At 43.3% G+C, this 15,226-nt stretch overlaps 1 protein-coding gene across 6 annotated transcripts in view; it reads right to left on the reverse strand.

Annotated features, from left to right (window-relative positions):
• The window catches only part of FARP2 (FERM, ARH/RhoGEF and pleckstrin domain protein 2), a 76,741-nt gene that overhangs the window by 54,051 nt on the left and 7,464 nt on the right, over positions 1–15,226 (reverse strand). For all 6 annotated transcript variants that reach the window (XM_032697520.1, XM_032697519.1, XM_032697518.1 and 3 more), the window contains exon 2: positions 13,519–13,742. In XM_032697520.1, the coding sequence (XP_032553411.1) occupies positions 13,519–13,722 (204 nt within the window). In that variant the 5' untranslated portion in view covers positions 13,723–13,742. The remainder of the gene's footprint in view (positions 1–13,518; positions 13,743–15,226) is intronic.

Consider the following 15,226-nt stretch of genomic DNA (forward strand, 5'->3'; position numbering starts at 1 on the left):
CAGCACTGATGCCACAGAGGTTTGTTCATGTAGAAGAGTTGGAGTGATGGAAGACAACTTTCCCATCAAAGCAGGCCCAGAGTTCTGTAATCGACTCTTTAAACTCAGAACAGTGTCTCTTTTAAAAAGTATTAGACATTATAATAAGTTATCACAGAATCACAGAATGGTTTGGGTTGGAAGGGACCTTAAAGCTCATCCAGTTCCAGGGACACCTTCTACCATCCCAGGTTGCTCCAAGCCCTGTCCAACCTGGCCTGGAACACTTCCAGGGATGGGGCAGCAGCAGCTTCTCTGGGCAACCTGTGTAAGGGCCTCACCACCCTCATAGGGAAGAATTTCTTTCTGACATTTAATCTAAATCTACCCTTATTCATTTTAAAGTCAAATTAGTGTTCGAATTAGAATAATTTAATAAAATGTAAATGAAAATATCTGAGAGAAAGAATGGGCCCCTTTAGGTTTAAAAGGTAAAAAATATTGTGAAAGCTGGGGCAATTATTTCACGTTACTGGGGTGCACAAAAAATTCAAAAGCAACTGCTTCTTACAGGAAAAAGATTAACTGTCACTTTTAGAACTATGCAATTCAGCTAAATGCCTCTGTAACACTTCAAAAAATCCCCAAAACTGCGGTGAGAAAAAGTCTGACAGCTGTGCAGTGCTGCAAATCTGGCATAGCTTTGGCATTTGAACTGGTGTGAGCGGAGCTGATGGCATCCAACGCTGTAACCTCAGAGAAAAGCACAGAAACAGGACAGAGAACAACACGAGATTGGCTCATCCCTCTCACTCATGCTTTTACCACTCACGTTCCCTGTAAGGGCAACCACAGGTGGGAAGCTTTGGTCAGGTGAATTCATCTGGCACAAACATGAGTCATTCAAAAAGTTTCTTGATATCACACTGGCTCAGGCCACTGATGCTGAAACCCCCAAATAAAACTGCAAGTTGGGAGAAGTGATCCAGTTCTAGATGAGTGCAGAGGGGACAGAGATGCCTGGCTGAGTGATGACACAGTACGTGAGCAGGAGCGCTCTCCTCTTTTTCTGAACAAGTCTAAAATGGCATTTGCTTTATAAGAGCACAATTAAATTTTTTTTTAGCCAAAATCTGCACTTACAGAAGACTCTGAGGGTAAGGGTTTTGCTTTTTAAATGGTCACAATGAAATAAAGAATGATACAAGTAATGGCAAGCCACATCTCCAGTAAATTACATTATTGCTCTGCTGTCTCCAGACACACTTCCCAGGCAGGTTACAGATTCTGCCAGAGGGGGCACATGCCTGGAGAAATGCATTTTGGAAGTTAAATTTTTAACTTCCAAATGAAATACATTTCTTGCTACGCACTCGTGAATCCTTAAATATAGCAGGACTCTCTGTTTTTTTAAGGTACCGATAAACACGAATGTTTATCAGAGAGCCTCCTGCTCCCAGGCCCCATGGATCCAAGAAGGGAATACTTTACAGACAGTAATATTTGTGGGGATGCAGCAATGCCCTGACCAATGTCATATTCTTCCATGTGCAGAAGATGGGATGTGCCACTTGCCTTTTCATGGACAGATCTACTGACCTCTAGAAGCCCCTGACCAGGAGATGTCCTGTGACCCAAATCTCATTTGTGAAACAAGCAGCAATTCTGGTTCCAACCACCTTCTGTTAGAACTGATACACTTGGTTTAACTTGTGAAAGATGCCTGCTAACAATCAGACAGGTTTTACAGCCAAACTGTGCTGATTAAGTAACCTGTGTCCTGTCCATGGCTAGTTACATACGGGAATTAAAATTATCCCAACCAATAGTAATGCACAGGTTTCTCCCATTTAAACTGAGTTACATCTCTGTGGCTCCACCAAGCTCCATGCTGAAGACAGTCCAGCTGCCTTCATCTCTCCAAAAACAAGGGCCTATATGGCACATATCCCTGGTACCTCTCCTTCCACTGTCAAGTCCACGCTCCTTCAAGAGAAACTGAAGATGAAGAAATTAAGATGGTTAAGTCTGGGAGAACTTGGCAACTGATCAAACTATAAAAGCATAAAATAATTTTGCCTGGCTTGGGCTAACAACTAAAATTTTGGGTGTCAAGAAAAAACCCAGTCTAAGTTGAGTAGCATTTCACGTCCTTCAGAAGATAAATGCCACATTTTGAAAGAACAGTATTAATTTTATTTTAAAATGAGTTTCAAAAGCTTGTGATGGAACATGATTTTTTATTATTATGTCTCCAATGCTGTGGGAAAACTCTTCTTAAAGCTATTTAGTTCCTCAAATTGTTTATTATGTTTACAACCATCCTTTCCAAAAAGCTGGGCATTTTGAAGAGGACAAAAATGAAAGTGACATAGTGGGCAGCTCCATGGCATTGTTTAATTTGCATAAAAGCAGCACAAAGTAAAATATTTTAAGTAATTCCCTAATTACTGTAATTCTGGCATCAGGGCAAGCAGCTGCATGAATGCATTTCAGAAAGGTCCTGCTTTCAATACAAATTCACAACACAGCATACTTTTCATTCCAAACTTCTCAATTACTCATTATTTTCTGCCAAGACAACGACTACTGATATCAGTGAATTATTTCACATAAAAAGAAAGAAAAAAACCAGGGTAAAAAAAATTAAATAGGCAACTTACAACAGTTTTCCAGTGACCCAGCTCTAACCATACTGCAGATGATTTTAACAAGTCATCATTAGAAGACTGTTAAGCACAATAGATTTATTTCAAATTGATTTGTATATTCAGATCAAGCTTGAAAAGTTCCCTCAGAGCTGTGCAAGTGCAAGCAGGGTACCCTGACTGGTGGTGATGCCACAGAGAGCCCTGCATGGCAAGAGAAGCAACACCTTCAGATGCTGCTCAGTGCTAAACCAGCATAAGACAGGGAACAGAAATCCATAGGAACAAGCATTTTCAGCTGAAGTCTCTTGCCTGAAGGAGGTATCTGCATTTGTCACTTTATCAGAAAAATAAACATATTCAATGTTAGCAATCTTTAGGACAGAGGAGTAAAATATAAATAATATAAAAAGTTGTAAAACCAGTTATTTTTGTTTTATAGAATCATAGAATCACAGGATGGTTTGAGTTGGAAGCAACTTTAAGGATCATCTCATTCCATGGGTAGGGACACCTTCCATTATCCCAGGTTGCTCCAAGGCCTGGAGCCAGATCTCTGTCCAACCTGGCCTTGGACACTTCCAGGGATGGGGCAGCCACAGCTGCTCTGGGAAACCTGTGCCAGGGCCTCATCACTCAACATTCCATCTAACCCTGCCCTCTGTCAGTGTGAAGCAATTCCCCCCTATCCTGTCCCTCCAGGCCTTTGCCCAAGGTCCCTTTCCAGCTCTCTTGCAGCTCCTTCAGGCTCTGGAAGGGGCCCTAAGGTCTTCCCAGAGCCTTCTCTCCTCCAGGCTGAACACCCCCAGCTCTCTCAGCCTTTCTCCAGAGCAGAGGGGCTCCAGCCCTTGAAGCACCTCCCATGGCCTCTTCTGGACTCACTGCAGCAGCTCCACATGTCTTATGCCATGACCCCAGAGCTGGATGCAGCACCACAGGTGAGGTCTCACCAGAGCAGAGCAGAGGGGGACAATCAACCCAAGTGTTACTTGCTGTTTTCTCAAATAACACCACCTACATGGCAGATCCTCCCTCTGCCATCACATTTGAGCTCAGGGAGGAAAACAAACTGGGAACACATAGCCTATGATTTTCAGTAGACCATAGCTCAGTACTATCAAAATCAATTCTTCTCTAACTCCCAAACTTGTCTTCCAGAACATCTTAACTTTCTGCTTCCACATAATTTAAACAAAAAAAACCCTGGTACTTTCATAACAAGTAGTATTCTCATCCTCCAAAATGGACAAACTGCCCTTGCTCAAACTTTCCAATAAAGAAATCCACTTTTGGCAGCAGTTAAGCTGGAAGGGAAAAAGAAAAAAAAATATCAGTGCAAAAGTCAAGAGTTTGGAAAAAAGGAAGAGTTTTAAAGTAGAGGTATAGAATGGAAACATTTGTGCAGCCAGAGCCAGGGGAGCCACCGGTCCCCAATGTCAGCAAACACCTTGGATTTTGTGTTACAGAAATCTGCAACTGTCAGGAAACCAAATCCTCCAATAAATAGTGGATCTGCATGAGAGGGAGAAGTTTAGATTTGACGTCATCACTGACAAGCAGCCAACAGAGCCAACAAGGAGCCAACACAGAGTGCCCTGAGAACAGCCAGAGCAAACTGAACTGAGTTAAATAAAGGTCCCTTCACCAGTCATGGATTTTTATTGCTTTTTTTACTTTGGGGGACTTCAGTGGTCTTCCTAAGGAAAATGTGATTTCTCATCTTCGGCAAATTAAAAAAAAAAAAAATTGGCAACTAAACATAGACTTGTTATTTCCTTTCTTAATCAGAAATATGCAAACATTTCAGTGAGTTTATAGCCCTGTTTATCTCCAACCCTCCTGTAATCTGTTAGATCTCTGTCCAAATGCAGTGTGAGACAGAAAAAACACCCTCAAAACTCCCTGTTAATAACTATCATTAATGCCACACATAAACAAAAACTGCATTTCTGAATACAGGGTGGATGCTCAAATGTTTATTAGAAAGAAGGAAATAATCTCAGATGGCAAGGAATACCATTCATTAACTTTGTGTTTTCGTGGCTAAAACAAGAAGACCTTACTGCTCCATATCTAGTATATAATCTGCAGACTAGAAAAGTAAGAAATAACTGCCTTCCTTTTAAGTACTTTATTACTTTCTTCAATTTTGACTGGATCTAGTGACTCCAATGAAAGCACTCCCTGCCTCCCCACAACAATGGGTACCTGGTGACAACTGTGTCAAACCCTGGTTTCATGTGCTCAGCCAAATTGCTTAAGTACTGTTTCATTTTGATCATCCGAACATTTAACAATGGCTTTAATTTTTTTTTTTAACTCTTTGTTAAGAAGAACAGTATTTTAAATACATCTTTTTATGCACTTTTCTATATTGACAGGTCTCAACTACAGGTTACTTTATCAAGACCACCCCTGGAGTAGCCTGCAGAGCATTTAACAGCTTACAGAACACGGGATGCCCTGCAGGTGACAACAGGGGATGTGACTCTGCTACAAGGGCCTCATGCCCTGCAGTCCCCACCTGCCACTGACTGAGGTTGCCAATCCTGAATTCTACCAGAACTGGGTCAAGGAGCTGACCCAGCACCCATAATAAGGTTTGTGAAACCTCATCCAACTTTATACCCTAGTCACTGGTATGAATTTATTTTTTAAAAACCTTTCCCCTGCCCCCCAGAGAGCACGGTTCAGCTGCCAGGTCTCCCACTTGCAGCAGCAGTCTTCCAGCACCCAGCTCCCTCGAGGTAACCAAACCCTTGGCCAGCCCTGGTTTCCCATGTCCCTGTGCTGGCAGGGTAGCTCTGGACACTGGGAATCACTCCTGTCAGAGCAACACCAACATCCACACCTGCCCAAGCCAGGGCCTCGCAGCAGAGCTTGTACCATGGTCACAGACTCAACTCTGGGCATACTCCCCCACTCTGAAAATTATTGCATAGCTTCTTCATCACAAAATGGGACAGTGTGCACTTTCACCTTGAAAATTTGATTCTTTTTTAAAATACTGTATTACAGTATTTCTACACAGCATTGAAAATATGGAAGCTGCAAACCCAAATATAAATTTCTTAGCTATTTTAAGTTCCATTGTTACACTCAATATTGGGTATAATTTTTTTGTTTTAAAAATAAATAATTCTATGACTCCCTCCCCATGATTTTTTTTTGTCCTAAGATTTCAGTGGTTATTTTTGATGTGGGTTTGTCAGGGGTTTCTTAAGCAGAATCCACAACCAGACAAATTATTCTAGAAATGGAAGCCTCTGGCTCATTTAATTAAGGTTAGCTTTAAAACTGTAATCATTTAAAGGTTCAAGCAGTGTTAAAGCACTTCACTGCCAAATGAACCAGCTCTACCCAACAAACATGCTTTTCCAGAGTGGTTAGAATTGCTGGATGCCTGAAAGTAGGAAAACAACAATTGGTTGACATGGGAAAAGATCCCCAAGAGGGAGGGAATTACGTGAACAGATTGGGAAATGTGTACTTAGGTAGATAGCATATAGAGACAAAAAAATTGGTCTCGAGTTTTAGAAGTGGTGCCTGTAGTACTTGGAATAAAACACACTGTGCTCAGAGAAAAACCAAACAGCACCTCAGTTAAGCACTCAGTTCAACACACAGTTCCCAAGTGCTAGGTACAAACAGCACATGAAGAGCCACATAAAAATACTGGCCATCAAGCAGAAATTCTTAGTTGCTTTCATGACCTGGAGAGAGAAATACAGACATGAATCCCCAATACCTCTGCTTCATGCCTGGCTGTAGACTACCTGGGGAAGAGTGAAGTCACACAAATGAAAACCCTGGACCACGTCCTCGGGCAGAGTTTCACAGGTCAGTACTGCCTGATGATTTGGTACCAGAGTTGCTGCTTGCTAATAATTAAACATTCAAGCCATAGCAGCAATAATATCACAGAGAAGAGCTGCTCTGGGGTGGCTGATCCCAAAACCAGGTTCATAACAGAAAGTCTAAGCACCTACTTCTGTTCACACAAGCTGTAAACCAGCATAACAAAGTGAAGGAACTAGTCATTAGGAGACTGATCTCAATTCTTCCTCCTTGAACTTTGCCCCTACACACTTGTGCAACCCCCTGCACCTTTCTATACCTGCTCCCTCAGACGGGCCTGGCCACTCCATGCACTTAGACTGTAGGTGCTCTGGGAACTTGCACAGTATCATTTCATATGTGTGTATATATATATATGTATATAAATAAAACTATACTTTAAGTCACTTTAAACACAGACAATACTTTGTTTTCCTTTATTCATGTAAAAAACTTACTAAAATTGCAAGTCTTTCTCCATTAATTTTGCTTTTGCCTCAAAACCATCACCCATGTCCACATTGACCAGATTTTATCTGGACTTTCACAGAATTCCAGAATGGTTTGGGTTGGAAGGGCCCTAAAAGACCATCCCATTTCAACACACTGCTGTGGGCAGGGACACCTTCCACTATCCCAGCTTGCTCCAAGCCTTGTCCAACCTGGCCTTGAACACTTCCAGGGATGGGGCAGCCACAGCTTCTCTGGGCAGCCTGAACCAGGGCCTCACCACCCTCACAGGGAAGAATTTCTTCTTAATATCCCACTTAACCCTGCCCTCTGAAGCCATTCTTCCTTGTCCCATCAATGCAGGCTCTCTTCCAAAGTCCCTCTCCAGCTCTCTTAGAGTCTCTTCAGGTACTCAAAGATCACAAGAAGGTCCCCCTGGAGCCTGCTCTTCTCCAGGCTGCACAGCCACAGGTCTCTCAGCCTTCCCTCAGAGGAGAGTTGTTACAGTACCCAGATTCTGTAGTTTCCCCGCGAGGGGTTGGGTTACTCCAGGCTGACACACCACTCTGAGGAAGTTTCCCAAAGGAAATAGTTTAACACATCAAGAAATTAAGACAGTCACAAAAGACTCTTTACACAAACTAGGTACTTTTACAGATAAGGCCAAAATTCTCTTCTGTTTTATGCAAATCCAAAGTTGTATCAGCTGTCCTAACATCAATCCCCACTGTACTTTATGCAGAGGTTCAATAACATGGTGATGGGCTGATAAATATCTATATGCCAGATCAGACAAGCCCAAGCTTTGCTAACTTCCCCCTCACCAGCAGGAGTCTTTCCTACACCCCTGGCTTCAGGCTACCTGCCTGAGAAGAGCACTGAGGGCACAGCGATGCTCATCCTTCATGATTTCAGTTGAAGAGATGTCAGACAGCTCTAACAGAGTCTCTACAAAGCCTTTCACCCTCCCCTTTTCTTTTCTAAATCTTGTTTTTATTAATGAATGACTGCTCTCTCAGACAGAGGGGTCCTTCAGCATCACAGCCTTGAGAAGTAAATCTCTCACACTGGGCATTTGCCACCATGGCAGAGTTTTTTAAACATGCAGCATCTCCCTTTTGCCAAAGCAGGCAACACTGCCCTTGCCAGACATGACTTTGGTTGCAAGGAGAAACAGCTGACACACAAACGTGTTTTTGCAACCCTGTTTTGCTACATGCACATCCCCAAGGCTGTGCTGCTCTGAACACAGTGGTACCACGAGACACCATCCCTGCTCAACCCCAACTCCCCTTCTTCTGCAGGTACAAACCCCAAGTTTCTCTGACCTGCTGCATAGCACACTGCACTTCTGTAGCTGTCTTAGGTGCCTGCAGGTTGTTTCTTCGTTTGGTTTTGGGGTTTTTTTCCTCTTTGAGGCTCCATATATTCTACATATTTACCTATCTGTGGAAACAAATTTGAATGTCACCCACAGCCAAAAAAGGGTTCCAGTGGACCACCTTTTTTCTTTGAATACAGCATTTCCTACAGTTGTTCTGACTAAATGGCATAGGACTGTGATAACACCTGACCATTTTCTGAAATGGTTTCTGTGTTTTAAGTTACAACATGTGCACATAAACAACTTTTTGTAGAGGAATATTCAGATTGTTTCTCCTTTGCTGCAGCATAATTCAATTTTCTTTACACATAATGGGACACTTAGTGTCAAGAGAACTGTAAAATAATAAAATGGGTTTATTACACAATTTAAGTTCACATCTTCCCTAAAAGAAAAAAAAAACAAACACAAATTAACAAAACACCCCCCCCAAATGTCTGTCAACAAAATGGCTGCGGTTTCACCTTTCCCCACCCAATACCACATTCCTACACAGCATCAAAAAAGTCAAGCCCCCCTCCCCCAAAATAACAGGTCTAAAAAATATACAGTCAAATCAAAAAGTACACAAATTGCAAAGTTGCAGTTACCTTCTTTTTAAACCCTGCAATAACTTCAAATTTGAAACAGTGAATTACTAACTTTCTCTTCTGAGGTCAGACAAAAATAAGTCCTAAGGCAGCTTATTTGCCATATTTAGGAGCGTCAAACCAAAGCAATGACAAACATCTGGCTATGATTCTTCCTGGAATTTTGACTGTTTCTTCCTGGCCAGGGAAGAAAAACACTGAGCTGACCAACAGCACCTCAGTTCCTCCAGCACAGCACTTAATAGGATTCAACAGCAGCCTGTCCCTCCGCTCCCCACATATTTAAGCTGTTAATACTGTCACAGCACAGAGGGGAAAAGCTTCGTGGACGGAAGGTCTCAGCAGGCGCAGGGAGAGCGAGGCAGAGGCGGGAGGGCAGCGAGTGCCAGAGGGCAGCGAGTGCCAGAGCGCGGCTACACCCCAGAGCCACCGGCGGCTGCCCATCCCCACCCCGCTGGCAACGCGCTCGGGCTCACCACGGCACACAGGCAGCCTGCTCAGTGCCCACAGTGGGAGCTCGGTTTGTAACGCACACGTTTCTTACTCAAAACTGCTCAACGGCAGCTTTTTAAGAAGCACCGTTTTCGCATCGTGCCCACCGAAGTTCTTGGGGCACTGAGGCTGAGAGCAGCGCCTCGCAGCCTGCACAAGTGGAAAACGCGCTCTCCAAACCGTGGGAAGCACACTGCAGTCAGATTGCTTCCTCTGCCATCCCAAAACCCTCCTGCAGTCCCAGCCCAGCTTCTGATTTCAGGGCTGCTGATGGCTGGTCAGGAGCAACAGACATCCAAGGGGGAGCTGCTTTCCAATCACAGATAACTGCAAACTGCACAGAAACCAGAATAACCGGAGTTATTCTATTCCACTCCAAACTTAAGGATGGAAAGTAGCTTTGCAATTATAATAATGCAATTTATAAATTTAAATAAGCCAAGGAAGAGTCATATATAAGTGGCCAGCAAAGACAGTATCTCTATCAGAGTAATCACTGAGTCCCTGTTTTCAGCTCAGCATGGAATAAGACACTTCAATTTTGTAGTAATGTAATAGTTTCATAGGGTACATCAGTAAACACCAAAGTAGACAGGATCAGTGAGAGGACAACACTTAATAAGACAATAAAGAGGGGAATTAAAGTGTACTCTTATCTAACTAGCCTGTTCTCAAGAACAGCAGTGGAGTGGAACATCTCCCTGTCAGGAATTCACTGGTGTCACAGGGAGAGGGACACATCACACAGCACCGCAGGGATGCAGCACAGCATGACTTCATCATATAAAAAAAATAAAAAAAGAAAAGAAAAAAAACCCACCCAGACTTCTGTGCTCAAAACAACCCAAAAAGAATAGCATGAAAGAAAAAAGTCTCAGTTTAAATTTTCCCATTCAGTGGAGCAGGCAGGCAGACCTGCCTGGATCCACTGAGAGCTAAGAACCATGCTATGATTTTATGACAGCTATTACAGTTCTACAGAATTCATTCTCCAATAGGTGAAATAGAGAAAAACAATCTACTATAATATAATCAAAAAGTATTTTTCAGTCCCAAATTATATTTGATGTTCAAGCAGAAGGAGAAGAGGAAGCACATGCCATTGAAGAGGTGCCAAGTTTCTCCCCAAACAATTTGGTAAACTAGAAGCATAAAAATCTAAACTTCTTTTTCCAAGGCACTCCCTCACAGCATAGAGCATAATTCATGTAAGAGAATTTCCTATATAACACGTATTTCCTACATAAGGAACAACATACAGACCAACTATTAAACATCACATTATGGCAGCAATCTCATTAAATGACATTTTGGTGAATTCAACCCAACCCAGGCCCTTCTACTTAAGAGCCTGCCATATTTTTGCACTGATCAAAGGGGCCTCCAAGTTTAATCTCTTCAGAAAATCTGGAAAGCTGGCAGAACTTCTACTGCAAAACCATGATTACTTTGAAGTGTGCCCACAGTCGGAACTAAATTGAAATTTCTGATCATTCATCTTATAGTCTGCACAAGCACCCTTCAGACAGACTTAGTTTGGAGGGAAGAGGCCAGACACCCTGTGACATGGCAAATGCAAAATTTGAGCTGACTAAACAAGCTGGCTGTAAAAGGGGAAAAAAACCCAACCCGTGAAAATAACGAATATTGCAGCCTGGTTTTGGACGGATATATTTCATTTTCTTTTCTGTTTTGGGAGGGAAAAGAGAAACCATAAATAGCCCATTTTCAGTTTTTTAAACTCCAGAAAACACTGAGCATTTCTCCACCCCCTAACATTCAAATCAGATTCCTTGAAGAAGAGCTCTGCTCCAGCATACTTTAAAAGAATAATTCCCTCTTACTGATTAATACAATTCCCAGCTAGAAAGCAAACCATACAATACAGATGGAGAGAGTGGAGAGAGACCGTGGATTTTAGACAAAAGGTGGTGGAATGTAGCTATATTGAACTTTTAACACCCTGTTCTAGGTACACCAGTGAGAGCACCCACCAACTCCTGTCGGGAGAGAAGCAAGTGTTTTAAACACATCATGGAGAAAGGAGGGGAAGACAAGGAAAAGCTGCATGGACTAAGCTGCTGCTGTGGCTACTCTGTGTATCCCATATGGTTAAAAATGCTGCTGTGGCTCATTTTGGGCAGCAAGGCAATAAACAAGGCTCCTGCACCAGCTTCCCCACCATGCTGCACAGGGAAGGGCCCCTCCAGGAGCTGACCCCGAGCCCAGTCAGTCTCTTCCACCGACACATCACTTTCCCCAGTAAAAAGTCATTTGCCATTTGTTCTTATAGAAGAGAAAATTATTGGAACAGGGGAAAAAAAAAAACCAAAACCACCTTTTGCCACCAGCTACATCTCCCTGAGCAGGCAGTGCCAACAGCCCATGGGAAAGGCATGTGTCTCATTGCACTGACTAACTATTGCTGACCTGAATCAAACACAAACCCCACAACATCACCTCCTGTTTTTACACCCAATGAAAAAAACTGCAAAAGCAAAGAGGAGAGGGCAAGTGGAACAGCAATCAGAACCTCTACCCCTCTAGGACAGCTGCTTAATCACCAATTTCTCTTATTATTTTTAAAAAAACAAACTGTGCTAGCTCACACCACCTATTCAGCCATGTGGCTGCCATTTCCTAACTCTTGCCCACAATCCCCAAGTGAAAAATTCAAATTTTCCATTACAAACAGTAGTCAACAGTTCCTGCTATCCTGTCAGCTCACCAAAGAAATTAGGAGGCAGAGGGCCACAGTTTAGTACTTCATGCCTGTTTGCTGTCATTGCTACCTCATTTAGACAAAAATGAAAGGCCATGGAGGCAGTGTATTAGCAGGACTCTAATGCCACAGCTGCTGACTCTGGAGTTTTTTGTGCTCCACGGTCTGACCCAAGGCTGACCCCTTCTCCTCATCGCTCTCAATAACACAGGTTGCTCAAAGCCTCATCCAGCCTGGCCTTGCACTGATTTTCAAAATTACAGGGTTGGGGGTGTTGCTTGGGGTTTTGTTTTTTCATTTTTTTAAAAATCAAAACACCAACGTCTACACCAACTTGGAAAAATAAATAAAATCATCCTTCAAAAGAATCAAAGTCAGCAGATTTCCTAAAATATATTCTGACATAATTTAAAGACAAAAAAAGGGGCTTTTGTCTTCTGTGCAGTACATGAGGTGGGTTTGCAGTACCCTCTGCGTGCTCAGGTGGGAGGATACAGGCACAGCCTCACAAACAAACAAAAAAAAAAAGCAGATTTCTTGTTTGAGAGTTGAACAGCTGGACAGAATCTGTAGAAGACATTCCCAAAAGCCACTGTTTCTTCAGAACTCCACAGACATATTTTTCACATTTGGAAAAAACTCTTTTGAGTCTATGCAACAAACTAACTCTACAAGTGCTAATTATAAATTACTGATTACAGATTTGATACGAACACAGGATACCTGATAGCTGAGTATCTTCACTAGAACAGTTATCTTCTGACAACAGATCTTAGGCCAGCTAGAATTAAACTGAGGTCAACACTGAAAATGTAACAAGAATCGGAAGAACAAAAATTTCTTTAAAAGCAGAATCCTCCCAATTTGAGCATGGTTTGTATGTCTTATGGCAGATTTCCCCAAGCACACTTTTAAAAAAAAAATTTCCAGAAACGCTGACACTGCTTTGGTGTCTCCCTTCTAAAGCATGGCAGCAAGAAAAGGCTTTCAAATAGGAGCAAGTTTACTTGAAGAGGATACATACCATTAAAATACTTAATATAAATCAGTAACTAAGGCAAAGCTCTTCTGCTCTCCCAGCTGCCAAACTGACAAAGCTGCATGTGGCTCAGGAAGCAAGAACAGCTTGGCAGGAGACAGTTGGTGTTCCCCCAAAGCAAACAACAGTGAAAGACTCTCCTTACGGTGTGCACTTATATTTGAAGTTAAAAACACAAAACACACGTTACACTTAAAAGACCTTAAAAAACAAGCCGTGCAACTCATTTCACTACTCGTAAGCAGGTAAAATCCCGACAGGAATCTTTACTCAGATACTGCCTCAGAGCCTTCCAGCTCTGTACAGAGGCACATCCTTGTGAGCTTTACACCATCAGAGGCTCAGTGCTCTCGAAATCAGGTTTAAATCTCTCCTACCTCAATGTCGAGTACTTCCACCGTGTTGTCCAACATCCTGATTCTGATGGGGAGGTCGCGCTCGTGCGCTCTGGCAGGCGACGATGCCATGGCAGCCGAGAGGTTCTGTCCTGACTCCAGGGTACTCACTCCTGCCGTCTTCTGGGCACCCAAACGAGAGCCCGGCGTCTGCAGAACTCTGTATGTTCCTTCTATCTCTCCCATCTTCCAACAGTGAGCAGAGCCTAAAGAAGCATGGAAGAAAACAGACAGTTACAGCCTGAAAGATCTCCCACAGACATTGCGTGTGAAAACACTCCCCACTGAAGCACTATCACAAAATCCTTGTTTAAGGCTCTGTAACCTTGTTATTGGTTTTGCTAGCGGGACACCAAAAGTGGTCAGAAACAGAAGTATTCAAGGTCAGGTTGGACAGGGCTTGGAGCAACCTGGTCTAGGGAAAGGTGTCCCTGCCCATAGCAGGGAGTGGAATGAGATGAGCTTTAGGGTCCCTTCCAACCCAAACCATTCTATTACGATTAAAATCCAGACACTGGGAAGAAAAAGTAGCAAGAAGAAATAACCATTCAGAAACATGGTTAGGAAATAGGATACTCAAACCTCTGCCCTCCACCCTTCTGACACACTATTTTAGTTTCTGATGAGTTTTCCTGCTGATTGGGCTCCCTACCACCAGCAGCATGAGCACTGCAGACAGGCAGCGAAGGGTAAAGGCAGAACTGTGCCTCTCACCTGTACCCAACCATCCCACTGACCACACCCCAAGGTAACAGGAACAATTAACTTTCTTCATCCCCTAAATGATGACTCATACAAAACCTTAACTGCTGGCAGCTCAGAGCCTTCATCAGGCACTGGCTGCAGATAACAGTTCCTCATCTCATTAGCAAACCTGCCCAGATTAAATCAGTGGGCAAAAGTCTCAATTACATAGACCAACATTAGTTCAACTAGGCCGACTCCTCCAGCAGGAGTCTTGCTGTCGTGGTTTGGTGGCAGTTGTGCAGAGCAAATGTTTAATTTGACATGGGGAACGAGTCCCACATGGTTCCCCCAGCTCTCCCATGCCACTGGAGCAGTGGTGATATTTGCACAGGGATCGCAGCAGGATCTACATGGAAGGTGAGGCATGTGGGCTCAGGATGCACCACAGCCCCTGCCCCATGCTCACCACTGGCACAGAGTATTTGGCAGCAAGGTGCAAGGTGCTCAGCAGGAAGGCTGAAGCTTCTCAGTGTTTTTGGGTGCATTACCCACATAGCACACTGTGTCTGAACAATCCAAATTATGTGGGTACTGCAGCTGGGACAGCCCTCACTTGGCGAGCCCACCCCAGAAAATCCAAGGGAGTGTTAGGTTATTGCTGTGTCTGAAAAGGAGAGAGGCAGCTCATGAAAACAGTCCTTTGTCCCTCTGTGCTGCAAGTAGGTAGGCAGCCTGCTCCAGGGGTTTGAATGGAGCCAGCCTTACATGTCCTTACAAACTAGTGGGGAGTGATTTAGGTTTCAACCTTTACACACAGAGAGTCTGGTCAAATGTCTTCCCAGCTTACAGACCAGTGCATTTTAACATTATGGGGGATTTTATTTTTATATTTGCAGACCCTCTACAGATAAATTTATCCCAGGAGGGTAGACAGACACCTCCCACCTAATCACACCCACCACAAGGCTTGTTTGGCCTCTGCAAGCGCTGCCTGAGCAGCACA

This window comes from Chiroxiphia lanceolata, chromosome 10 (assembly GCF_009829145.1).
Source record: "Chiroxiphia lanceolata isolate bChiLan1 chromosome 10, bChiLan1.pri, whole genome shotgun sequence".
Lineage (NCBI taxonomy): Eukaryota > Metazoa > Chordata > Aves > Passeriformes > Pipridae > Chiroxiphia > Chiroxiphia lanceolata.